The 24,192-nt window shown below is 51.4% G+C and overlaps 2 protein-coding genes across 2 annotated transcripts; both read right to left on the bottom strand.

Annotated features, from left to right (window-relative positions):
* Nucleotides 1–7,712: 7,712 nt before the first annotated feature.
* LOC148091745 (interleukin-1 receptor-like 1) lies at nucleotides 7,713–10,887 on the bottom strand. Its single transcript, XM_087823799.1, has 3 exons — nucleotides 10,764–10,887; nucleotides 9,632–9,799; nucleotides 7,713–8,080 (listed from the first exon to the last, which is right to left on the bottom strand). Exons 1-3 carry the CDS (start codon nucleotides 10,885–10,887, stop codon nucleotides 7,713–7,715), a joined length of 660 nt encoding a protein of 219 aa, XP_087679925.1.
* A 4,929-nt stretch (nucleotides 10,888–15,816) lies between these two features.
* On the bottom strand, nucleotides 15,817–21,560 carry IL33R (interleukin 33 receptor). The gene is made up of 7 exons (XM_016207178.2): nucleotides 21,416–21,560; nucleotides 20,470–20,680; nucleotides 19,327–19,501; nucleotides 19,073–19,235; nucleotides 18,005–18,076; nucleotides 16,058–16,199; nucleotides 15,817–15,979 (listed from the first exon to the last, which is right to left on the bottom strand). Exons 1-7 carry the CDS (start codon nucleotides 21,474–21,476, stop codon nucleotides 15,817–15,819), a joined length of 987 nt encoding a protein of 328 aa, XP_016062664.2. The 5' UTR covers nucleotides 21,477–21,560.
* Nucleotides 21,561–24,192: the final 2,632 nt, after the last annotated feature.

The following is a 24,192-nucleotide window of genomic DNA, read 5'->3' on the forward strand; positions in this document are numbered from 1 at the left end:
AATCTAATTAGGTATTGAAATTAGTACAATGTATCTATGGTTTTTTAAATATGCATTTCTATGGGTATAAAAAAAAGCAAAATATTAGTCATGTGTTTTTTTAGCTATTTTCCTTTCTGTTTATGAACTGTCTTTTTATGCCTTTTGTCCCATTTTTAGATGTTTAGTGTTTCAATGTTTTAACATGTGGAAGATTTTGTCTTTATGCAGTCAAACCTGTCATTCTTTGCTGTGTGATTTTTCCATTACATACTTTAACACTTAGAGCATTCCTTTCCTCTCAGTGGTCAGATAGGTACTTATTGTATTTTCTTCATTTTTATGGCTTAGTTATTTTTTTACATCTAATTTTTTTCATCCATTAACACAAAATTTTCTTGTTTGGTGTGCAGATCGAGTCAGCTTCACTTGTTTTTGCCAGGTAGCTGCTGCTTGCTTCTCTGTGTGGACTAGCAGTCCTGTCTGTCCTGTAGTTTGCTGACACCACAGTTATGCCGCCGGGTGCCCCCTGCGCTCTCCACAGCACACGCGACGGCGTTTGCTCAGGTGCGAATCCACAGGCGTGTGCGCGAGTCCACACTCACTCACACGCACACCCCTCTCTCCCTCCCTGTGGCTGGATTTTTCTATTTATAGCAGTTCGATAACTGACATTATCATTTTCTGTCTGCCTGCTTGTTTATTTGCTGAATTAATGAAGGCATTAAATTAATGAAGGCAAAAATACATGCTTTGGGGAGTCTTAGGTGACTTCCATCCTTACATCCATAATCTACCCGGGAAATGCTGCTTTAGCAGGACGCCTTGAAAAGTGTGTCTGGCCGGCTGGTGGGAGGTCTGGGCGCTGTCACCTGGCGCCAGGCCTGGAGCCAGCCAGGCATCCTGACCGGTGAAAATCCTCCAGCGGCTCTAACGTGCGGCCAGGGTGGGGAGACGCTGGCCTAGGCGGCTTGTCCGCACACGTGAAAGTAAGTTAATATGCCTTGAGCACATACTGGATAATATTTAGGTGTGTTGCATATATGTGCTAATGTATGCGTGTGTGCGTGTGTATGTGTGCATGTAGGTGTGCTCGTGCACACACGTGCACTTAGAGAACACACACGTCCCTAAGCCGCCAGGCACATGAAGTTTTCTCCGGATGAGAAAGGTTCGCTTTCAAAACCTGTGGCTTGGGGCAGGGCAGCTGCCAGCTGACCACCGTCTGGGGCCCCGAGGCAGTGCGGTCCCGGCCGCCGGGGCCACCTCCTGGCCCGCGCCTGCCGGCCCCTGGCTGGGGGCCCCGGGACAGCCGCCGGGCCCCCAGGACGAAGCCCGGGCTGCTGGGCCGCGTCGGGGCTCCTTCCGACAGGCGCTGGGACCGACCGGCGACCTGGGGAGCGCGGGCAGCGGAGTCACCGCGCCTCGGGGGGCAGCCGGGCTCCGGGGCGGGGCGGGGCGGCGGCCCGGCGAGGGGGCGCGGGAGGCGGGGGGAGCGCTGTGAGCGCGGGAGCTCGGGGCCTCGGCGCAGGGGCCACGGCGCGGGGGCCGCAGAGCGGGAGCCAGAGCGGGAGCCACGGGCGACAGCGAGGGGGCGGGGACCGAGAGCTGGAGGGAAGAGAGCCCGCGAAGGGGGCGGGGGCTGCTCCGACCTGGGGCGCTGCTCCGGGCCTGGGGCGCTGCTCCGACCTGGGGCGCTGCTCCGACCTGGGGCGCTGCTCCGGGCCTGGGGCGCTGCTCCGACCTGGGGCGCTGCTCCGACCTGGGGGCGCTGCTCCGCTCCTGGGGCGCTGCTCGGATCTGGGGGCGCTCGGCGGGGATGGGCTCAGCCACCTGGCAGCAGCCGGCGAGGGCCAGGAGCCGCGGGGGGCGGGCGCCTGCGAGGCTGGAACCCCGCGCCTGGCGCCGGCGCCGAGCTCCGCGCTGTGGGCGGCGGCCGGCGGGGGCTGGAGGCGGCGCTGCTACTACGCACCTGCAGGCGGCGGGCTGCGGGGCTGAGCGCGGGGCCTGCGCCCGCCCGCCCGCGGGCGACGTCTGCGCTGGGGGCAGGGGCGTGGAGGGGGCGGAAGGGGCCAAGCGGGGGCCCCGAAGGCGCGGCAGGGGCCCCAGGGTGAGCCCACCGCCAGGAGGGGCCCCCGCCTCAAGCACTGGGGTCAGGTCTGTCCTGAGGACTCTGCTTAGCCCGGGGGGGGGGGGCGGGGGGGGGCGCTATTGGGGAGCAATTGGAGGGCGCGGCCGCGTGGAACCGAAACTGTCAATTGCTCACAACAAGGAAGACTGAGGGGAACCGAGTTTCCAAATTTTCATAGCGCGGTAGGACTCGGGGTACATTTTTAGACTGATCTGCACTTGGATCTTTCAAACAAAAATGAAACATAAAATCGTGGCCTGCAAGGAAAATATTTAATTACAGTGATTTTCATTTATTTTACCCAATTAAAATAAATCATGCTATGATAAATATAATACGTAATGTTAATATTATATGTAAGAAATATAATAAAAGGAAAATATAATTAACTTGATAATACAATTTTAAAAAATCTGATTCATAATGTTCGGAAAATTGCGACTAGAACGGAACAGTCTTCATAAGGTTGAGAAAATCTGTAAGAAACCCGCAGGTAATTTCATAATTAGTAGTGAAACACTGCTTTTACTAAGATGGGGAGCAATATAAGGGCAACTCTCACCTAGGACAATCGATTTGTATCAAGGAAAACAGTGAAAGCAGAAGACACAGAGATGGGAAAGGAAGAAATAAAACCACTGGTTCTGACGGGGGCATAAGTTTATGTAGATCATCCTTTGAAATCTACAAAAAACCTGAAAACAGTAAATGAGTTTAACAAGATCATGGAACACAAGGTCAATATACAAAGTCAATTTTAATTCTGTACAGTCTTAATAGAAATTTGGAAAATAAAATTTGTTAGAAATATGATTTACAACGGCATAAAAAATAAAATACCAAAGTATAAACCATTTGAAAGATGTACAAGATATCTACTATGAAATCTACAAAACACTGCTAAGTAAACGAAGGGATATACCATGTTTATGGATTGGAAGACTCACTGTTAGATATCTATTCTCCACCAACTATAGGGTTTATAGTCTATACATTTTTAGACTCTGTAGGTTAGAGTCCATATATTTCATGCAATCCCAATCCAAGTCTCATAAGGAATTTTCAAATAAATTGAGAAGCTGTTTCTAAAATTTATGTAAAAATGCAAATAATCTAGAATAGTTAATCTTGAGAAAGGAAAAAAGTTAAAGGACTTACAGTGACTGGAAGTTTTACAATAAGGGGTAGTAATCTTCACAGTGTGATTTTTCACAGGCATATGAACAGAAAAGAACAGAGTGGAATAATTGACCCACACATACGTAGTCTATTGAGTTTTGACCAAAGCACTATTTCGACTCAGTGGGGAAAGGAAAGTCTTCGACAAATGTTGCTGGAACAACTGGAGGTCTCTATAGAAAAAACAACAATCACCTTGACCCTCACCTTACCTCATTCCATATACAAATATTAATTCGCCATGGATCATGGACCTAAACAGAAAAGCTGGAACCATAACTATTTCATAAAAAATACATAGGGAATCTCTGTGACTTTGGGGCGGGTAAACAAGTTCTGTGCTAGGTACAGACAGAACCGTAGAAGAAAAATAGAGCAACTGGATGCTGTCAAAATTAAAAATGTCTGCTAATCAACGACACCATTAAAAAAAATGAAATCCATAAGCCTGGAAAATTCTCACTGTACTACATCGATCTGAAAAGGAACTGGTGTCCTGAATATAAAGTAATTTCTACACATCAACAATATGAAGAGAAACAACACAATTTAAAAATGTGCAAATGATTGCACCTTCACAAAATGATATATGAATGACCAACAGGAGCATGAAGAAGACTCAGCATCATTAATCATCAGAGGACCGCAGATTAAACCGCGAGATTCATTCAACACCCACGAAAATAACTACAATACAGGAAATCAGGCAATAGCAATCATTGGAGAGGAGGTGGAGCCACAGAAGTCTCAGATGGAACATCAGGGAATGAAACATGGTACAATTAGTTTGCAAAACAATTTGTCAGTTCCTTAACATGTTAAATATATATCTTTGACCACTCCTAGGAATTTTATGAAAAAAATAAAAACATATGCCCACAAGAATGTTCATAATAGCCAAATTCATAATAGCTATAAACAGAAAAAACCGGTATGTCCATCGACAGGAAAATGGTTAGGCAAACTGCTGTGCAGCCCTACGACGGAAACCAAGTCAGTAACGCGAGGAGCACACGACTCACGCGTGCAAAACACGGCTGAATCTCAAAAACGTTCACTGCGTCCAAGTCTCCACCACAGTGATGTCTGGCTTTATTGATGTGAATATCAAGATCTGGTGACTCTAACCCACAGAGCTGGGAATCAGAACAGAATCTGCCTTGTAGGTAAGAGGGAACTTTGTAAGGTGATGAAAATATTTGTATCTTTATTATTATTTTTAATTTATTTTAGAGAGAGGGAGGGAGACAGAGAGAGAGGAACAGTGATGAGAGTCATCACTGATCGGCTGCCTCCTGTGCGCCCCCTGCTGGGGATCGAGCCTGAAGCCCGGCATGTGCCCTGACCAGGAATGGAACCTGATGCCCTGCACCACAGGGCCATGCTCAACCGCTGAGCCGCGCTGGCCAGGCAAAATAGTTATATCTTATTTGGGGTGATAATTACACAGGTATGTGTAATTGTCAAAACTTGCATAACTCAGGATCTGCATTTTATTGTATGCAAATTTAACTCAATTAGAAATACTTCTTTGTGTTTTCATAATTCACGGGAATTTTCACCGTCATCACAGGGTAGACACTCAACAGGTTGGGCTGGCTCCATTCATTTCATTCATACCGCCTTGTGCGGTGGGTGGAGCACCCATCAGCCTCCCTGTACAGGTGAGGAAGCAGAGGCGGGTGCTGCAGGTGGGAGACGCCGGGCTGCCTGGCAGCTCCCGGGCTCTCTGAGCGCGAGCGTGGAGCCATGAGCTGGGGCGCTGAGAGGCCCTCGGAGCCCCTCTCCACCCTCTCATTTTGCCGTGGCAGAGACCCAGGCCCCGGGAGCGCGGGTGATCTGGGAAGCGGCGTGTATGTCAGGAAGGGGACCGATGGGTGAGCTCAGCACGCCAGCCTTTCCCCAGGGCCTCTGAAGCGTTTCTCTCTCCCTTCCAGGCTCCCACAGTGGGCGCCAAACCCCGTAAATAAGGAGGGAGGGTGCCTCTGCGCGTCCCCCTCCACGGCCCTCCAGAGAGACACTCAGCACATGTTTAGAAAATGTAAAGTTTGTTAAATACTTGCACAGGCGCTTATAATATAGAGAGCTAAAATATATTTAAAAATAAGAAATACGGGTCAAATAGAAAACAAAGGTATCATGGACCCAGGGGAGAGGTTATTATAAAGTCCGTGTTATGACGTCCTGCATACTTGCTGCAGAAAGATCACAAATTTTACTCTATGCTTTCAAGAAACTAATGTAAAGAGGGAAATAAAATCAGCTCCGAAGAGTGGTGTTGCCCTGGCCAGTGCGGCTCTGCTGGCTGGGCGTTGTCCTGTGCACTGAAGGGTTGCGGGTCCGATTCCCGGTCAGGGCACATGCCGTGGGCGTGGGCTCAATTCCAGGTGGAGGGTCAGCGGGAGGCAGCCAATCGATGTTTCTCTCATCGACGTTTGCTCTCTCCCTCTCCCTTCCTCTCTCTAAAAATCAATAAAACACCTTTAAAAAAAAAAGTCTTGTGTCCATAAATCAACAGCACATTTGTCACTCGAGGTGGGTGGAGAGCAGGAATAAAGGCTCATCTGTGCTGACAGTGAGGTGGAGAGAATTCTTTGTCAGAGGTCCTGTGGAGAGGGCACCCGGGATATAACCCACATCCCGAGAAACACGCTGAGGTGTCATGACAACCGTCGCCATTTACTGAATTCTTACTCTAGTCCCAATACTAGTGCTTTTCTTTCCATTCGGTGAGCACAGACACACGAAGAGTTTTCAGTGTGATTATTGTCACTGTACTTAACTTGTTCATGGTTTTGGAGAAGGCGACTTGCTCACGGTTACACAGCTGGTTAACAGAGGAAGGGTGACTTGTTGATTCCCAATTCTATGATGTTCACCAACCAACCACACTACAGCCTTTATCATTGGCTAATTTTTCAGTAATTAAGAAAACAAACAAACCTCGACGTTACCACATGAAAGTACAATAATACCAGAATAGGCTAAGTAGATGTAGCAAATAAAGATACAAGACACCCAGGCAAATCTGAATTTCAAACCGATGTTAGATGAAACCTCGTTCTCTGAATTCAACCGAGTTGGCTCTCGTTCCCATATGCCAGAATTTATTATATTTTACTTGATCTAAGCTTAATGTTACCTGAATTTCCCTGATGCCTTGCACTTTATCTGGCAATGTAACCCAAGGAGCATAGATTTAGATTATGGGGTATCACCTAGAGGGATGGGTAGCTATCGCCCCTTCAGGCAAACTTTGCAGAAACAATTTCTTTTCAGGCAAGATTCTGCAAAGTATTGAATGCAGTGAGTTCAGGATTGCAGGGTCTGCAGTGCAGGGTCTTTTTTGGTTTGTTTTGGTGGGGGGAGCAGCTAAACAAAAAATCGTACACTTTATTAAGCAGCTCAACTAAGGGTTAGGATCTCCAGCCCCTGGCAAAATCTGAGCTCTCACAGGACGTCCAGCCCTGGCGACACTGCCTGAGCTTTGGGCCCACTGATGGGCCTACTGATTTCATAGAAATATTACAACAAATAAAGTTTCTTAACTTAAAAGGCTTTTTAATTGGAAGATATAAGATATACTCATATGGCCATTGCAGAATTATTATAATGACGGCTATTTAAACTGGACACAATTTATATATCTAACAATAAGTAATTAAGCACAGCAACTGTAGCACGACCATGAGATAGAACACTATGAATATTTTAAAATGTTAAAATTTAAATGACATTTCAAATGTTTGTATCATGTTAAGTAGAAAAAATATAAAAACTACACACTATGTAATCTTAGCTATATAAACGGTATGTTTAAGTATGAGTTAAAATTTTTTTTAAATGCAAGTACATAATTTTAGGATAATGGATCTATGAATTATTTTTATTATTTTTTTCTTTTATACTCTCTGTTCTATAATTTTCAGTCAGAAAAATATTTCTATAGAGAATAGCAATATGTGAAACAAATTTTAGAACTGAAAAGAACGTGATTATGACGGCCATGAGGTGCTCCAACACAGCGGGCATCGTCGGGACGATAACATTAAGCTTCGATCAAATAAAATATAATAAATCCTGGCCTATGGGAAGGAGACCACCGCCAGCCTCTGCACAGGGGACTCGGGCGCTTTCCGCTCGCGTGCAAGTTCGGCTCTGAAATGAGTCTGAAGCTCAAAGTGCGGACGTGGCGAGGTAGGGAGCGGAGCGGGGGCGGGGCGCACGGGCAGGCCGCGGGCGGGCGGGGGCGGGGGGCGTGGCGGGTAAACCCGCGGGAGCGCCCGGCAAGCGCCGGGAGCGCGGGAGACGGCAGCGGCGTCTGGACGACGTGCTGGACGACGCCGGGCGACGCGCTCGCCTCCCGGTCTCCAGCTTGCGGCCCCCATCCTGGTGGGGGCCCCACCCGGGGTCCCCCGGGGCCCTAGGGCGCCTGGGCGCCGGCCGTCTTCCGGGGGGGCCTGTTGGGCACGGGCATGTGGTACCTCACGCGCTTCCAGAACCTGGAATTCAGCGCCCGCTTGTCGGCCACGTGGTCCTCCCGCCACTTGATGGTGCCCTGCAGGCGCACCAGGTGCTGCAGCGAGCCGGGCAGCGCCGCGCGCTGCAGGCCGCGCGCGCCGGGCGCCTGCACCTCGATGAGGATGGCCTTGGCGTCGCCGCGCACCAGCGCGCTGTGCAGCGCCACCTCCTGCTCGTAGGCCAGCTCCTCGCTGCGCGCGCTCTGCGGCGTCAGCACGAAGATGTGCCGCCGGCTGCTCCGGATGCGCGTCTCCACCGCGGTGGCCACATCTAGGGGTCAAGGCGGGGAGAAGGTTCCTGTTGTTGCGTTTGCAAGCCTAGCGCTTTGGTCGTAAGTGCTCCGAACTTAACAGAACGGTTGCTGTTACAATGTGCGGTTACTGTTACAATATGCGGTTACTGTTGCAATGTGCTGTGGGAGGCCGGGCCCTGCGCACTGGCTCGCAGAGGCGGGGGTGGGGGGTGGAGAGCCCCTGTGCCTGACCCCTCGCCGCGCCGGCCCTGACCGGGGCGGACTCCGACCAGCTGAATGCACATGCAGAGGTGTCTAGCAGGAGACGGAATCCAGGCTCGTTAACCGCATACCGCCTTTCTAGAATATTAGCGTCCATTTAAGCCATTAGGGCTTAAATTTAACTGTCATTACGGAGACCCAGCTCGCCCCGCCCTGGCAGGTGGCTCGGCTGGGGGGAGCGTTCCCCCGCCCCAGGAGGCGCCCAGTTCCCCTCCAAGCCGGGGCACGTGCGGGAGGCAACCCATCAAGGGATCAGGGTTTCTCTCGCACATCGATGTTCAGCTCCCGCTCGCTCTCAAAATAGATGGAAACATATCCCCCCGTGAGGATTAAAAGAAAAAAAAAAAAAAAAAGAGCGCACACTCAGGAGCCCTTGTTCCTCTGAACTGAGGTCTTTAGGGGGCCCTGGATCCGCTTCCTCCCCGTGATCCCTGTTTTAGAAGCTGATCTGATGCAGACTGGAAAAATCTTTAGGAAGGCGGAGCCCCTGGGCAAGGTGACGTCTATGAAGCCTCAGCTCCACAGTGACGCGAGGACAGAGGGGAGATAAGAGCAACTCCCGAGGCTCTGAAACTGTGACACAACCTTCAAAAGTGCATGAAATCGGCCAGGAACAGTAAGAAACAGGAGGCACAGTTTCATAGTCTCTTGTGAGACTATAAATTTGCAAATGTTTCACCAACGTAAGGAAAATCATATAAGCCTGTAAATATTTTAGGCAATGCCTCTGGGTATCAGAACAAAATTCTATGGTTTTAGAGGCCTCCTTCAAGCCTTCCAGAGACCCCGGCCGGCTGGCTCAGCGGTTGAGCATCGACTAGGATCCAGGAGATGTGGTTCATCCCTGGTCAGGGCACATGCCCGGGTTTTGGGCTCTATCCCCAGCAGGGGGCATTCAGGAGGCAGCCGATCAATGACTCATCATTGATGTTTCTCTCCCGCTCCCTCTCCCTCTCTGAAATCAATCAATATATATATTTTAAATCTTCTAGAGAGAATTAAGAGATGTTGAGTAATCTTAGTGGTGGGCACAGGAAGTAGGGGCAGTGCCTTGCTAAGTCCACATACTAAGGATGCCTTACCCTGACTTCACCTCACTGACACTTCTACGAAGACCTCGTGATCAGAGGAAGGGGCAGGCAGAGCAAGGAATAAGAATCCCCTTCTTCTGGAGAAATATTTAAAATCTCCGGTCTTAGCCCTGGAGTAGTGGTTGTAGGTCCTTACCCAGTGCAAAGATAAGACCACCCGTCCCTTAGCCTCTGATGATGTGAACTTCTGTCCTTGATGTGTGTTGATAGCGTTACCTTCTCCAGGTAGCAGATCTCGCCCATAAATGCATAAGTTATAGCCACACTTGTTTTCAAGAACATCAGGCAGAATCTGGTGAACAAAGTACTCCACAGAACTGGCCGTCTCCCGACTGTCCTTGTGGCTCCGCGGGTAGATGACGTACGCATCATAGATCTTTCCATCTGAAATGAGAGCAAGAAGTGTGACTGTATTACTTGGCTCTAAAAATTATTATTCATCACCAAGTTTTATGGTTATTGGTGAATGTATCCCACACCCAAAATATTCTAGAATGTAGAGATGATGACGTCAGTCTGCTGCCACAAAATGCCATCGGAAAACCAATCTTAATCCCAAAGTTTCCCTTTTTTATTGTCCCAGACTGAATGGTAGAGGCCAGGCCAGAGCCTGGACACTTTAGTTCAAACCATAGTGTCACATTTCATCAGCACTCTGTTAACAAGTGTTGATAGTCGTGGATAAGGTGCGCTGTGCGGTAAAGCTCTCGATTTTTATCTTTTGCTTTCCCCACACGTCCCCTGCAGGAGTAAAGGTGCTGAAGGCTGATATTGGCAAGGGAGTAATGCTTTCTAAGGGAACTGCGTTTCCCACAAGTCCACCAGCCCTAGTGCACAGGACCCCGTGGATGTGGCCTAAGTCCATGTGTCTCCAGATGAGCGGTGCAGTCAGTGGGCAGCACTGTCTCCTTCATGTGTATTCAGGTGGCCCGAGAGACTCTATGGAACTGGCCGCTGTGCTCTGATGGGCCTGACTAACCTCTTCACGTCTGGAAACGGGCACAATTTAGTTAAGGTTTTGAATTCCACAATGTTTACCAATATACATCTTCCAAAATGTGCAAACCTTGCTGGGCTTGGGGCAGAGCCTGTCCCTGGGGCCTGGCGGGAAAAGCAATACTGCTGGGGAGGGAGCCTGTGTTGCTGAGACGCATCTTAGAACCGCAGGAGCGACCAGGCAGGGTGAGGAGTGGCCTCGGAGTGGACTAGCAGACATTTATGATTACATGCTGGCAGGCAAAGGGGAAGCTGGGGTTTGTAGCATAGCTGTTAAGAGATTAAGAGACAAGTAACCAACAGCCGGTATGGGGCCTTTTTTTTTTTTAAGAACTTGAAACTTGCCACTTACCGTTCCTCGTCTTGTAAGGTCTAGCGATGTCCCTCCAGAGCAGACTGACCTCAATCCAGAACACTTTCAGCATTATCATCACAATGTTGATCAGCATCAGTAACACCACAAATCCTGCCAGCATGTAGTAGGTGCTTTGACGATCAGCTGTTCAGAAGATGGGGGAGCACAACACCATCATTATCATATGAAAACAAAGCAAAATAAACAAGTACACGGTGCCCGCGTCCTTTAGGGGCGCAGGGCATTCATGCAGCAGGTGCCTGCTTGGGGTTGTCTGCTGCTCTAAGAACCCGTCAGTGAGAAATGACTGAGCCCTGACATGGGCAAGGCGCCCAGCTGGGCCCTGTGGGGAATGCTCAGGGCACAGGGCACAGGGACACATGTGGACTTGCTCAGGCAGGGAGGAAAGGCATTGTTTTAACTGGCGGAGGTTTTTAGACGGAGTGCTCGCTCCTGCAGGACGGGCAACGAAGGCTTCCCGCAGGTGGTCCCCGAAGACCGGGAAGATCCAGATCAGGGCGGAAGAGGAGCTGCGCTGCTCCTGGCAGAGAAGGCGCTCCAGGGCAGGGTGGCAGTGTGCTCTCGGGGACTGGAGTCACCCGGTTGGGGGAATTAATGGAGGATGCGGTAAGAAAGGTGGGTCAGGGCTCAGCTCTGGCCAGAACCGCGGCTCCATCTATGGCAGTTAGCCTTTGTCCTGAAGGTCACGGGAGCCCACGCAGGGTGCTGAGCGACGTGTTAACAATGACTGTGGTTTTCAAGCACGATTACTTCGATGGCAGGGGGAGGTTTGTTTCTGTGGGGAGGGACTGGAGCAGGGTGGGTGGGCAGTTCCCGCTGAGCGGAGCGTGGAGTAAGAGGTGAGGAGGGTCAGGCTCCTGCAATGGTGAGAAAGCAATGGACACGCCCAGTGTCGGGGCGCCCAGGAGAGAGGCTCAGCAGGTCTTGGGGGTTTCGAATCTGGATTTGGTGGCCTGGGGAAGTGGGGAAGACGGAAGAGCCAGCTGGGCCTTTTAGCTAAAGCTCTCTGATAGAGCAGCAATCACTGGGTCCTGCCCCCCGCCCGCCTCTCCGATGGTCAGCACTGTTTGGCCCTCACTGAACTTCTTGCACTCATTGCTCCCCAGATACACGTGCAGGACGGTCCCATCCTCAAGGACTTCCAGCAGGTCTGTGCAAACTGAGCTGAGCGCTGTGACCCTTCGGCCTGTTGGCGGCTGTTCCCGGTTTGCTCCCCCTTTAGAACTGTGAATATGTCTACAAACAGCCCTGCTCAACAGCGAGCGTGAGAAGAGTCTCAGGTGAGAACTGGTTATCCAGTCCTCTTTTGACTTTCATCTCAAGCCTCACAGCCAGGGCTCCCAGGTTCGATGTAGAAAAGCCCTGGCCCATATTAAAAGATCCCTCCAGTCGCTTGCCAGCTTCCTGAGCGCCCGGCACTGTGAGGTCAGGAATGGCCCAGGCGCAGTCCCTGCGACAAGCGCAGTGTGACCTCGCTCGTGTGTGGGCCCCAGTGAAGAAAAGGAACCGCCGAGCGCAACGCAGACAGACTCACGGACGGGGAGCCGGCTGACAGCGGTTGGGGGCGGGGCGCAGAGTGTGTGGAGGGGAGAGACTGAGCAAAGGAGAAAAAAGGAGGAAAATCTCATGGACACTGAGGACAGTGTGCTGACTGCGGGGGCGGGGGAGGGTAGAGGGGGACAAGCGGTGATGGCCGGAGACTCCACTGGGGATGTGAACACGCAGCACAGGGTACAGGTGATGTGTCGCGGAACTGCGCACCCGACACCTGTAGAATTCTGTTAACCAGTGTCACCCCAGTAAACCCCCAGAAGCACGGAATGGTGCATCGGGGAGACCCGCCCCGCCCCGCGGAAAGGCGCAGCGCACTCAGCTCCCCGAGAAAGGGGGGCGCCGCCCCGACTCTGCCGACCAGCAGACGGGCCAGAGGGGCTGAGCGTCCCCCCGCCTCTCCTGCGTGGCTGCCCCGCTCGGGGGCCCCGCAGCGCCGGGAAGGCGGCGGTGCCGCTCCCCAGGGTGCCAGCGGGGTGCCGGGGAGGGGACAGAGCGTTCCTGCAGCCCCCGCGGGAATGGCAGGTCCCCGCCGCAGTCCCGGCCGGCGACGCCGGAGGAAGGCGCCGCAGAGCTTCAAACGGAGGGGTGGTTTTGTTCCTGGCCACCCCGTGGTCAGCCTGAGCGTCCCTTTCGAGGGCCAGCCACGCGTCTGGCCTCATTATCTGACTGATGTGAAACACACAGCGCCGCTTATGAAGCATCGTTGTTAAAACATTAAATCGGAACCCGACTAAGTGTGGGTGGGCCAGCCCTGGGAAGGAATGAGGTCCTGACACGCGACAGAAAGTGCGCTAAGTGAAACAGGCCAGAGATGAAAAGCAAGCGGGTATGATTCCGCTTCTAGGAGGCACCTAGGATAGGCGAAAAGTAACAATAAGAAAGAATGGCCAAGGCGACCGGCGAGGGCGGCAGCGCGGAGGGGCGCGGAAAGGAGCAGAGCGCGGCCGGCGCGCGGGGCTGTGGGCGCTGCGGGTGGCCTGGCTGTGGGCCCTGCGGGTGGCCTGGCTGTGGGCCCTGCGGGTGGCCTGGCTGTGGGCCCTGCGGGTGGCCTGGCTGTGGGCCCTGGGGGTGGCCTGGCTGTGGGCGCTGCGGGTGGCCTGGCTGTGGGTGCCGCTCACCCCGGCTGGGCGCTGCGGGTGGCCTGGCTGTGGGCGCCGCTCACCAGGCTGGGCGCTGCGGGTGGCCTGGCTGTGGGCGCTGCGGGTGGCCTGGCTGTGGGCGCTGCGGGTGGCCTGGCTGTGGGCCCTGGGGGTGGCCTGGCTGTGGGCGCTGCGGGTGGCCTGGCTGTGGGCGCTGCGGGTGGCCTGGCTGTGGGCCCTGCGGGTGGCCTGGCTGTGGGCCCTGGGGGTGGCCTGGCTGTGGGCGCTGCGGGTGGCCTGGCTGTGGGCCCTGCGGGTGGCCTGGCTGTGGGTGCCGCTCACCCCGGCTGGGCGCTGCGGGTGGCCTGGCTGTGGGCGCCGCTCACCCGGCTGGGCGCTGCGGGTGGCCTGGCTGTGGGCGCTGCGGGTGGCCTGGCTGTGGGCCCTGGGGGTGGCCTGGCTGTGGGCGCGGCTGTGGGCCCTGGGGGTGGCCTGGCTGTGGGTGCCGCTCACCCCGGCTGGGCCCTGGGGGTGGCCTGGCTGTGGGTGCCGCTCACCCCGGCTGGGCCCTGGGGGTGGCCTGGCTGTGGGTGCCGCTCACCCCGGCTGGGCCCTGGGGGTGGCCTGGCTGTGGGCGCGGCTGTGGGCCCTGGGGGTGGCCTGGCTGTGGGCGCGGCTGCTTTCAGCTTAAGGAAAGACGTTAATCCAGGACCCTAAGGAGGCTGCGGGTCTCCACCTTCCTCAGTGTCAGCAGCCCTGTGCTTTTCCCCGGCGGCTGCAGCTAACTGCTTTCTGGAGGGGCTTGTAAACAGGGAGAGGCTGCCTGCGGTCGGGTCGTGGCTCCAACTCTAGAACCTGGAGGTGATGGAGCCTCTCTGTGCCCCAATTTTTTCATCTTTAAAATGAGACGATAGTAGCAGTCTCTTTTTATGGAGTGTTGATTTTTAAAATATGAGAAATTAAATGGAAAATAATTAGGTCGGGGTACACAGGAAACAATAAAAAATATGTAATGTTATTACTATGAGTATAACATATTTATTGAATAATATTTAATAATATGGGGTAGAGGTCTTTTAAGTTTTTGTTTTTAAAATTAAAGACAGTGCTGTGATTTCTTTTATTCTATGATTGGGAATAAAGGAATTCATTATAACAATGTGACAACAGTAGCAACAAGTTTTGTTTAATTCGCACAGTTGAGACAGAGTAAAACCACGCAGATTTGAAGAAAAACAGGAGAAAGGCAGCAAATATAGATAAACTAGAAGGAACAAAATCACCAAGTACATGTAACATGGAAACAGTTGCAATCCACAGGCAGCCAGAGGACATTCCTAGAATGACCACACAAGCAAGCACAGGAACAGGATTTTCCTGTTGAAACGGGCGGACATCAAAGACTTCACCTTCTCCTCCACCTCGCCAGCTTCACTGGCAACACGTGTGCTTCCCATGACAAAAACTACATTATAAAAGGGACCATGTTATCACACTATGAAAGGTAGCAAGTTTGCTGTTGGTGTGTCTTCTCCCACACAGTGAGACCGGGGCTGCTGAAGTCAGGCCAGGAAGGTGCCCAGGGACAGGCAGCCTGGTGGTGAGGGGGGCACCAGGCCACTGGGGAGGGGAGGGGGAGAGGAAGGGGAGGGGGAGGGGAAGGGGGAGGGAGGGGAGGGGGAGGAGAAGGGAGGGGAAGGGGAGGGGGAGGGGAGGGGGAGGGGAAGGGGAAGGGAGGGGGAGGGGGAGGGAGGGGGAGGGAGGGTGGAGGGGGAGGGAGGGTGGAGGGGGAGGGGAGGGTGGAGGGGGAGGGAGGGTGGAGGGGAGGGGAGGGTGGAGGGGAGGGGAAGGGGGGAGGGGGAGGGAGGGGGAGGGAGGGGGAGGGGGAGGGGGAAGGAGGGGAGGGGAGGGGGAGGGGTGGGGGAGGGGGAGGGGGAGGGGTGGGGGAGGGGGAGGGGGAAGGAGGGGAGGGGAGGGGGAGGGGTGGGGGAGGGGGAGGGGGAGAGGGGGCGGGGGAGAGGGGTGGGGGAGGGAAGGGGAGAGGGGGCGGGGGAGAGGGGTGGGGGAGGGAAGGGGAGAGGGGGCGGGGGAGAGGGGTGGGGGAGGGAAGGGGAGAGGGGGCGGGGGATGGGAGGGTGGGAAGTGGGAGAGGAGGGGAGGGCAGGGGGAGGGGAGGGAGGGGGAGGTAGGAGCAGAATGTAAAGCAGTGGAAAGGCAACCAGACAAACTGAGACATTCTGAGGAGACCTCAGGGCCAGGTCAGCGTCCTCAGGGGGAAGCAGGTTTTATGAGAAGGTTGCTTCCGTTGTCTGGGGAGCCCTGGAACCAGGAACTCTGCAGCCCCTGTCCCTAGGAACATGGTTTCCATCCCAGCACTACGGCGGCTCAGGCCAGTCTCAGAAACACCCCTTACTTGGCTTTTTCTTCCTGAGTCTCAGCCTGTGCCGCCGCCACCCATGGAAATTCAGGGCAAAACAGTCGTACGTCACGGACAGATCCTCCTCTCGCACAGCAGCAATCGTCAACTGGCTGCTCAGGCAGGTCAGCTGGTTGCTGGAACTAAGAGGGCCCTGGGTTACTTTCAACTGCGGCTGCCCGGGAGGCCAAGGCCCTGCTGTAACTTCAATGTGAAAATACCTGTGATTTTGCTCTTGCTCTGCCCAGATGCGTGCTCCACTCAGGTTCCCAACTTTGCTTCCATTGAGCTGCCACAGGACAGCAGCCAGGAGCTGTGAGCCCTTCCCGAAGCAGGCGGAGCACTTGACGCTGGCCCTTTGTCCTGGAGAAGCAGAGAATGTCACCAATAACACTAAATTCTGCAAATAATTTTAATGTGAAAAAAATTGCTGATCACCTAACGTGTGCTGTGAATTGCTGACTATTTCCCACCCTCCTTCAGACCTGAGAGCACGGGGCTGCCTCCCTGCAGATGAGAGCACGGGGCTGCCTCCCTGCACTGAGAGCACTGGGCTACCTCCCTTCACCGAGAGCACGGGGTTGCCTTCCTGCAGATGAGAGCACGGGGCTGCCTCCCTGCACTGAGATTGGGGTGCTGCCTCCCTGCACTGAGAGCACGGGGCTGCCTCCCTGCACTGAGATTGGGGTGCTGCCTCCCTGCACTGAGAGCACGGGGCTGCCTCCCTGCACTGAGATTGGGGTGCTGCCTCCCTGCACTGAGAGCACGGGGCTGCCTCCCTGCACTGAGATTGGGGTGCTGCCTCCCTGCACTGAGAGCACGGGGCTGCCTCCCTGCACTGAGATTGGGGTGCTGCCTCCCTGCACTGAGAGCACGGGGCTGCCTCCCTGCACTGAGAGCACGGGGCTGCCTCCCTGCACTGAGATTGGGGTGCTGCCTCCCTGCACTGAGAGCACTGGGCTACCTCCCTTCACCGAGAGCACAGGGTTGCCTTCCTGCAGATGAGAGCACGGGGCTGCCTTCCTGCAGATGAGAGCATGGGGCTGCCTCCCTGCACCGAGAGCACGGGGCTGCCTCCCTGCACTGAGAGCACTGGGCTACCTCCCTTCACCGAGAGCACGGGGCTGCCTTCCTGCAGATGAGAGCACGGGGCTGCCTCCCTGCACTGAGATTGGGGTGCTGCCTCCCTGCACTGAGATTGGGGTGCTGCCTCCCTGCACTGAGAGCACGGGGCTCACGGGGCTGCCTCCCTGCACTGAAGGCGTGGGGACTAGGGAAGGCATCCAGTCCTTCCTTCCTGACTCTCTGGTTCTTGGGTTTAGAATTAGGAGTCTGGAGAGAAAAGTAGCTCAGTGTCTTCCCAAAGGGGACAAGGGTATAAACAAACAGAACACCAAGTGTTCTCGTGATCTGGCGTGACACAGTGAGGGAAATGTAGTGGAGAGTCCGTTGCGGGGAGCAGGCCTGCCCCCCCGCACTGATAAATGTGGCCCTGGGCTCTGTTAGAAGGAGCTCTATCATGCTCTCTGGCAGCGAAGGGGAGCGGCGTGGGGGGATCTCACAGAGGAGTGACCCTTGAGCTTAGTGTTGGGAGACGAGAGGGAGGAACACCATGGGCAAAAGCAGGCAAGGATGCGGACATGCTGCCTTCAGGGCGACAGCATCCGCTGGTCAGTGCGATGGGAACGGGCCCGTGGGTTAATGCTGCAGCTGGGCCGGCATGTGGTAAAGACCAGGTCGTGAGCCACGTTCACATACAGACACTTTGAACTGTACCCCGCCTCTAGTGGGGGGCCAGGAAAGACGTAGATGGATAGCGTCAGAAAGTCTGGGTTCTCAGCCTTCTGTCATTGAATAGTCACAACTTCCGGCACGTCATTGATCCTGCCTGAGCCTAAGTACCCACACACATAAAGGGGGAACAGTTTCTACCTGGACAGAAGTGACAATGGCACATGAGTTACAAAGTGCCATAAAAGAGAAAATGCTGGGTATTGCTGGCCGTTGCTGTGCCTCACATTCCTGATGTTCGCAAGCGCCTGAGGAGGGTGTTTCCACATCTCATTTAACCCTCACGGTCCAGTGTGCTCCACTTGGGGGTTTCAGAGCAGGGGTCAGAGGCAAGGCCTTTCTCGGCAATATTCACAGCATTCTTAAGGGTTTCTTACCTATTTCCACGTCCTTTGTTGCGTTCTGCGGAGGTGCTATAATCTCTGGAGCAAACGAGAAGCCTTTCTCCTCTTAAGTCAAAGACAAGAAGGGAATGTAAAACGTTAGAACAGCATTTGGACAGTCCCTTCTGGGTTCATATGTTTTACGTTTCTATCCTGTTTCAGAACAACGTTTCTCAAATTTCCTGGCGATGGCAGCGCAGCGGACACAGACACAGACACACACAAGGAAACAAAACTTTAAAGTAGCTTCCTCTTACTGCCAATTGCGTTCTTCGATATTTTCTATTCTCTTTTATCTCATTAAGCAAATACTAGTCCAACCCATTAAATTAATTGTACAACCTCACAGTTGCTAGAAGACTACAATTCTAAGGGAAAGAAGAGTTTAAAAGGCCCATGAGAATGATAAACACCTAAGTGCACACTCCTGCTCCCAGGTTTCTACCGAGGCGGCCACCCTGTCGGGAAATGCTGCCGTCCTGCAGCCTGACGCCCAGGGGCCAGGGCGAGCGGCCCTCCGGACCGGCGCTGCATCCCCACGCCCTTGTTCCCGCTGATCTGAGGACTGTGATTAAGAGCCCCTGTGGTGTCCATGCGGATCAGTGGCAGGCACGCGTGGAGACGTGGTCTGCTGGCTCGTTTCACAGCAGTGGAGGCCGTATCTTTATGAAGCTTCTCACTCAACTTCTAATCCAGGGGGTTATGTTAAAGATTAAGTACACTTTTTTTCTATTTACAGAATCTTCAACAACAAATTGGGAGAGAAAAGTTTATGTTGCTCTTCAAATAGTTGTACTGCCAGTCAAAAAGTTAAGTTAGCATTTAGATCACATTATCTTTGACAGCTTAAGTGAAAAAGGAAAGAACACGTGATTTTGGATTAGTAGCCTGTCTCCCTCTGACATGTCTTACGTCATAGTGGTCACAGCGGAGAAGGGGCCCGACATCGTGAAGCAGGAGGGTCGGGGCGGGGGGCAGGTCAGGAACATCGGCAAGCGGGCCCACATTCCTCCCACCGTATCTTCTGGCAAATATTCTATTTTGTTAAATTCCGTAGCTTACCTTCAACTCTGAATGACCTGGTTGCTGTCACATTGTAATTGACTCCATTTTCATTGTGCGTAAATTTGCATGTATAATCACCCGTGTCCTTGCTGGTCGCGTTGTCAATCAGTAAATATGTCCCCTGGATGTAGTACCTTGACCCTTGAAGAGCTTTACAGTTCTGAAAAACAAAATGCCATTCCACTTTCAGTAACTCTTCATTTCCATCTATTTTGTGTAATTTTCATTTATTTCCCCCAAATGGCCTTTACCTTAAACCACTCAACAGGTGCTGTCCAATTGTAGAGGTCAATGGTAGGACAGTATATTTGGGACTTTTTTTCTGATCCAGAGGTTGTTGAATATACCAGGTCATCTGGAATACTGCAGTCTGGTTGTTTTTTATATATAGTGACATTCACATATCCAGTCTTATTTAAGGTAGGACTATTGAAATAAATCAAACCATTTTAAAAAGTTACTTAGCATTATGAAATAACCTTATCCAAATCTAGTTTTTGCTAATTATTGTCTTTCTCCTTAAAACAATTGATACATATACTGTTTTTTTCTCATTTAAAAATAATCATTAAAATACTTTTTGTTACATTTAAGATAAAACATAACCCCTATGGCAGCCCTAAAACCGACTCCCTCATTCACCATTTCCTTATACACTATTTACTGAGAATTCACCATGTACCCTTCATGACATTAACATCACCTCACTTTAGTCCCACAGCGCTTTGAAGTGGGTTATATTAGTACATGTAGTTTACAGATGAGGAAATTGAGGGACAGAGAAGTAACTTGCAAGCATCCTGAAACCAGTGATGGAGCCTGAATTTAAAACTGACACTTGTCTGACCTCAGAACCTGGTTGCCCTAACTGTACGCGCCCTGCCTTTCGATGTAGTTCATCTGACATTTCCTCTGTACCAAACATGGGCACAGAGTCAAGACATTTAACGGTCTGTACGCAGAGTAAGCAGTGGGGAGGCACCGACCTCACACAGGCCTCTTAGCTTACCTCTCAGGTAGCTGTAAGGCCCTGGGTTGCCGCTTAGCCCCACTCACAGGCCTCCCTGACCCCCGCTGCCGAGGCTACTGCTTGTTGTGCTGCTTCAGTCTCACTTCCAGCCAAAACTGAGCGATTGGTCTCAGTTCTCTTGGTCACTAGAAAAACTAGGTCTTTTCTTGCTGGGTTACAAATTAATCTCTGCAGTTATACATCCAAGTAGTTGGTTCACAATCACGTACACCCCCGCCTGGTGGTGTTCCTAGAAGCACTCTTTTATTCAAATCATTTCGCAAATGCAACGGTACCAAAAAGTCCAGAAAGGGAAGCGAAGCGAGGGCAGCTCAGGCTATCGCCTCTTAACGAGGAGAGCAGGCCCGAGTGTGGCAGATACTACCTTCTGATGATGCAGGTATAGACTCCAGAATCCTCAACTTTGGCCGGGAGCAGCTTAAGGCGTTCCCTTGCAGCAAACACACGATTGCCTTTCTGGGTGGTAACACTTTTGTTCGTCCCTGAGAAATACCAGTCCACAGGGTATCGAGATCTTTCTTGTCTAGGACATCTCACAATTAAAGCCTCATTTTCCAGGCCAAAGGATGATTTTCCTGAAAATAACAAATATGACTATGATTCTGAAATGACCGTGTAAAGGTTACACTTCTCACATTCTAGGATAGATCCTTCTAGGACTAAACTGAGAACGGGGCCGCACTTGGTGATACTTTACCTGAGTGAGTGAGCTCTTTTACAAAATGCTCTGATGGGCACCAGGTCAGTGAGTCAATTTGGAGCTAAATCCCCCAAACGGCCCCAGTGGAAAAACAGCCATGTCTATCTCCACAAAGTGCATTGTCAGTTGACAAATGCTTATAGTACCTCCCACATGCAGACACTCTGTCAAATTTTGACACATTTGAATATGTAAAACTAAAATTATGGAATTCATTTTCATAGCTTTGTGATAAAGAATGACTATCGAGCATAAGTAAATTTCCCAGGTCACAGCATGGCTGGAACCACTGTAAGCCAGCAGTTTAAAACAAGGCAAAGCTGCCCTGGCCGGCACTGCTCAGTGGTTTGAGAGTCAGCCTGTGGACCAAAGGGTCACGGGTTCGATTCCGGTCAAGGGCAGGCGAGCGGGTGTGGGAGGCAACCAGACACATCGATGTCTCTCTCTCTGTCTCCTTCCTTCCCTCCCTTCCACTCTCTCTAAAAAATCAATGGAAAACATATCCTTCGGTGAAGATTAACAAAAATAAATAATAAATAAAACAAGGCAAATGTTCTTGATATTACTTAATTAAAAAAATTTTAAATTATAGTTGAAAATCAATACTTACTAAACGCAGCTGCTGTGAAATGTATAAGAACTGTTAGAATTGCCAAGACCAGAAGTCTCATTCTCAGTTTATCAGCCCAGAGCAAGCGTTGGTAACTGATTGTTGAGACTATTCAGGCTGAATCTGTGACATAGGATGGTAACAGTCTCCGAGGAGGTGGATGGTGCTACTTAAGATTTCTCGTTGGGAAGAGTTGTCAGTGCACCCGCTGAAAAATAAATTATACAAATCATGAGCAAAATACGTACAACCAAGAATTGTCCTGGCTTAGTAACACAGGAGAATTAACACACAGCAGGTGTTTACTGTGCATGAGCACTTCTAAGAGCAGGTTTCGGGGTCCCCGCAGCGTCTGCTCCTCCTGAGCCGCGGGCCACAGGGAGCGGCCTCGCATGGTCATGCTGTTTCTCGGTCTGACGACTGTGGACTGAAAGAAGCTAAATTAAGAGGAAAGAAAATGAATTTCCATTTTTGAAAAAATTAAAACCATAAAATTTGACAGATCCTAAAAAATAAAATATTATAAATGCTGATATAAAATGACAGCCTCCGTACAGGCTGGCAGCCTGGGAGCGCGCGTGACCACGCTCACCCACACGTGCAAACCGCCATGGAAAAGCACTCAGCGACGCAGGCGGGCGAGGGCAAAGCGATGGCCACACGGTTGCCCGGGCCCCTGCACCAGCCCCTCGGACACCCAGGGCTCGCCACAGGCTGGCTGCACGTACCTGGAAGCCTGTGCAGAACCCTTACTTACTCTTCCTTTGTCTTTCAGCAAAAGAATCACTTAACTGTATCTTTTTCTTTACAAGTCAGCAGAGGGACAAATATAGAATTTGACAAATATAAGAATAAACACAAGTTCTATGAAAGCACACTTCCTCTAAACATGGATTGTTGATACTTTTTTATTAAATGCACGGGAAAGTTTTATTACAAGCTTTAGATAAGTAACTAACGCTCACCCAAACCGAAGGCAGGCGGAGGAACCCCAGGCCAAGGCCCGCGCTCAGAGTGGCTTCTGGTTCTGCGGCTCTGTCCTTGCACACTCCTCACGTGCCAGATCTCTCTCTTTTATTTTGAGGGAAGACACTCAGAGGCATCCTCAAGTTACCACTCCACCCACCCTGAACATTGATTTTGTGCCAAAATTCATGACTATTCAAAAATGCTGGTGCATCATGTTCTAAGAATTGTTAACCTTGGTACATAAATATTTAAACCTAAGGACAACATTCCTTTAGGGGAAGTAATCAAATGACTCCCTCTACTTTAACATCAGTTTCTCAAACTAGATAATGCTTTCTGTTTGTCACCCTGATATTATTACCATTTCGGCTCTAATAAACTTGACATGTGAGGGCCTTGACACTGCCCTTCCAGAGAGTCCTTGTTGCTTTGTGTACAGATGCGGGCCATGGGCTCAGCTAGTCTTGGCAGATTCGGCTCCTGCCCTTTCAAAAGCAGCCTCTGGGGACAAGCCAGGAGAAGCAAGAAGCCTCGAAGGGGGCCTGGAAATGCTTGTTTACGGTTCAGCATGTGATGTAATCTCATCCCAAACAGATTCCTGCTCCTCGGAGTTAAGTCCCTGTGGGCTTTGCGCAGAGTTCAGGGAACTCGCGGGGGCTGTGAGTAAGAAGCCACCTCAAGGGGCGCAACAGGAAGGCCGTGACTCTTACTAAAACATGTAAAACAGATGTTAATTGCAAATTTGATTTTGGCTCTGCGTAGCTCGTATGACTCTATTACAAATAAATTCAACTTGATTTTGAAACTCATCACATCCCAGAAGGATTCAGGGACTAATTTCAGACCAGCACAGTATTAGTAATAATAATAGCCAAGCTTTTTCTAAAGCTCCCTCTGTGCCAGATACGGCTCTAAGTGACTAAGACGTGTCAACTACACCCTCATGATGACCCAGTGAGGCAGATGCTGTTATTACCCCCCCACTTTACAGATGAGAATGCTAAGGCCCAGAGAGGCTGAGTGACTTGTCCCAGTCCCAGGCCTCTAAGAGGCAGAGGCAGGATTTGAACCAAAGCGGCCTGGCTCCAGTGGTGGGTGCCTCACCGCTGAGTCAGCGCCACCAGGCCAGGAAGGGCAGGAGGGAGGGCACCGCAACGGAAGAGTCCTGAGTGGGTTTTTGGTGTTTCCGACGGCACCTCCCCTCCCCCACGCCCATCCCACGGCAGCCAGCAATGGTCCTCAGCAGGCCTCCCCCTCACGGGGTTGATCAGATTTTGGACACAGGTCACGGGCTCTAACAGAAAAGATACAGTCTTCTCACTACTGGACGACTGACGATGAGAGATGTTTGGCATAAATCTGGAAAATTAGGCCCACTCGTCAATCTCAAGTTAGTTATCAAAGTTTTTATTATCAAGATCCTATGAGTTTTGGCCCTGAGACCACAGAATCAGGAGCACGTGTGCTTGGAAAGGTGTCTGAGGCACTGGGAGCTCCAGACAATGTTTTGTTAAATAAAATGATAAAATTCTGAACATTTTTATACTTGAATATGAACTTATATTTTGTATCCTAAAACATTTTTTAAATGTTATTTATGCATTTATTCATTAAACTAGGCCACATTTACATTGCTTTCTTAGTTTTAAATTAGTTTTCTTAGTTTAAAATGAGGTTTCAGTTAGAATTTTAACATAATAACCATGAAATCTTACAGAAGCATTTAATAGTCTATTATTATAAAGTAATTCAGTCCTCCGTTCAACAGTTAAGTCTTGTCACTCAAAGTACAACACTCTGCGGCACTC

The sequence above is a fragment of the Miniopterus natalensis genome, chromosome 13, assembly GCF_054644295.1.
Source record: "Miniopterus natalensis isolate mMinNat1 chromosome 13, mMinNat1.hap1, whole genome shotgun sequence".
NCBI classification, from domain to species: Eukaryota; Metazoa; Chordata; class Mammalia; order Chiroptera; family Miniopteridae; genus Miniopterus; species Miniopterus natalensis.

Excerpts from the sequence above, each read along its gene's own strand:
- IL33R (XM_016207178.2), bottom strand. The coding sequence starts at position 21,476 with ATGAGACTTCTGGTCTTGGCAATTCTAACAGTTCTTATACATTTCACA. Across the intron at positions 16,200-18,004 it reads AACAAAGGACGTGGAAATAG|GACAAAGGGCCAGCGTCAAG; the intron begins GTAAGAAACCCT and ends CTGCTTCTCCAG. Across the intron at positions 15,980-16,057 it reads GAGCAAGAGCAAAATCACAG|TTCCAGCAACCAGCTGACCT; the intron begins GTATTTTCACAT and ends GGGCCCTCTTAG.
- LOC148091745 (XM_087823799.1), bottom strand. The coding sequence starts at position 10,887 with ATGCTGGCAGGATTTGTGGTGTTACTGATGCTGATCAACATTGTGATG. Across the intron at positions 9,800-10,763 it reads ACCTTACAAGACGAGGAACG|ATGGAAAGATCTATGATGCG; the intron begins GTAAGTGGCAAG and ends CTCTCATTTCAG. Across the intron at positions 8,081-9,631 it reads AGATCTGCTACCTGGAGAAG|ATGTGGCCACCGCGGTGGAG; the intron begins GTAACGCTATCA and ends CTTGACCCCTAG.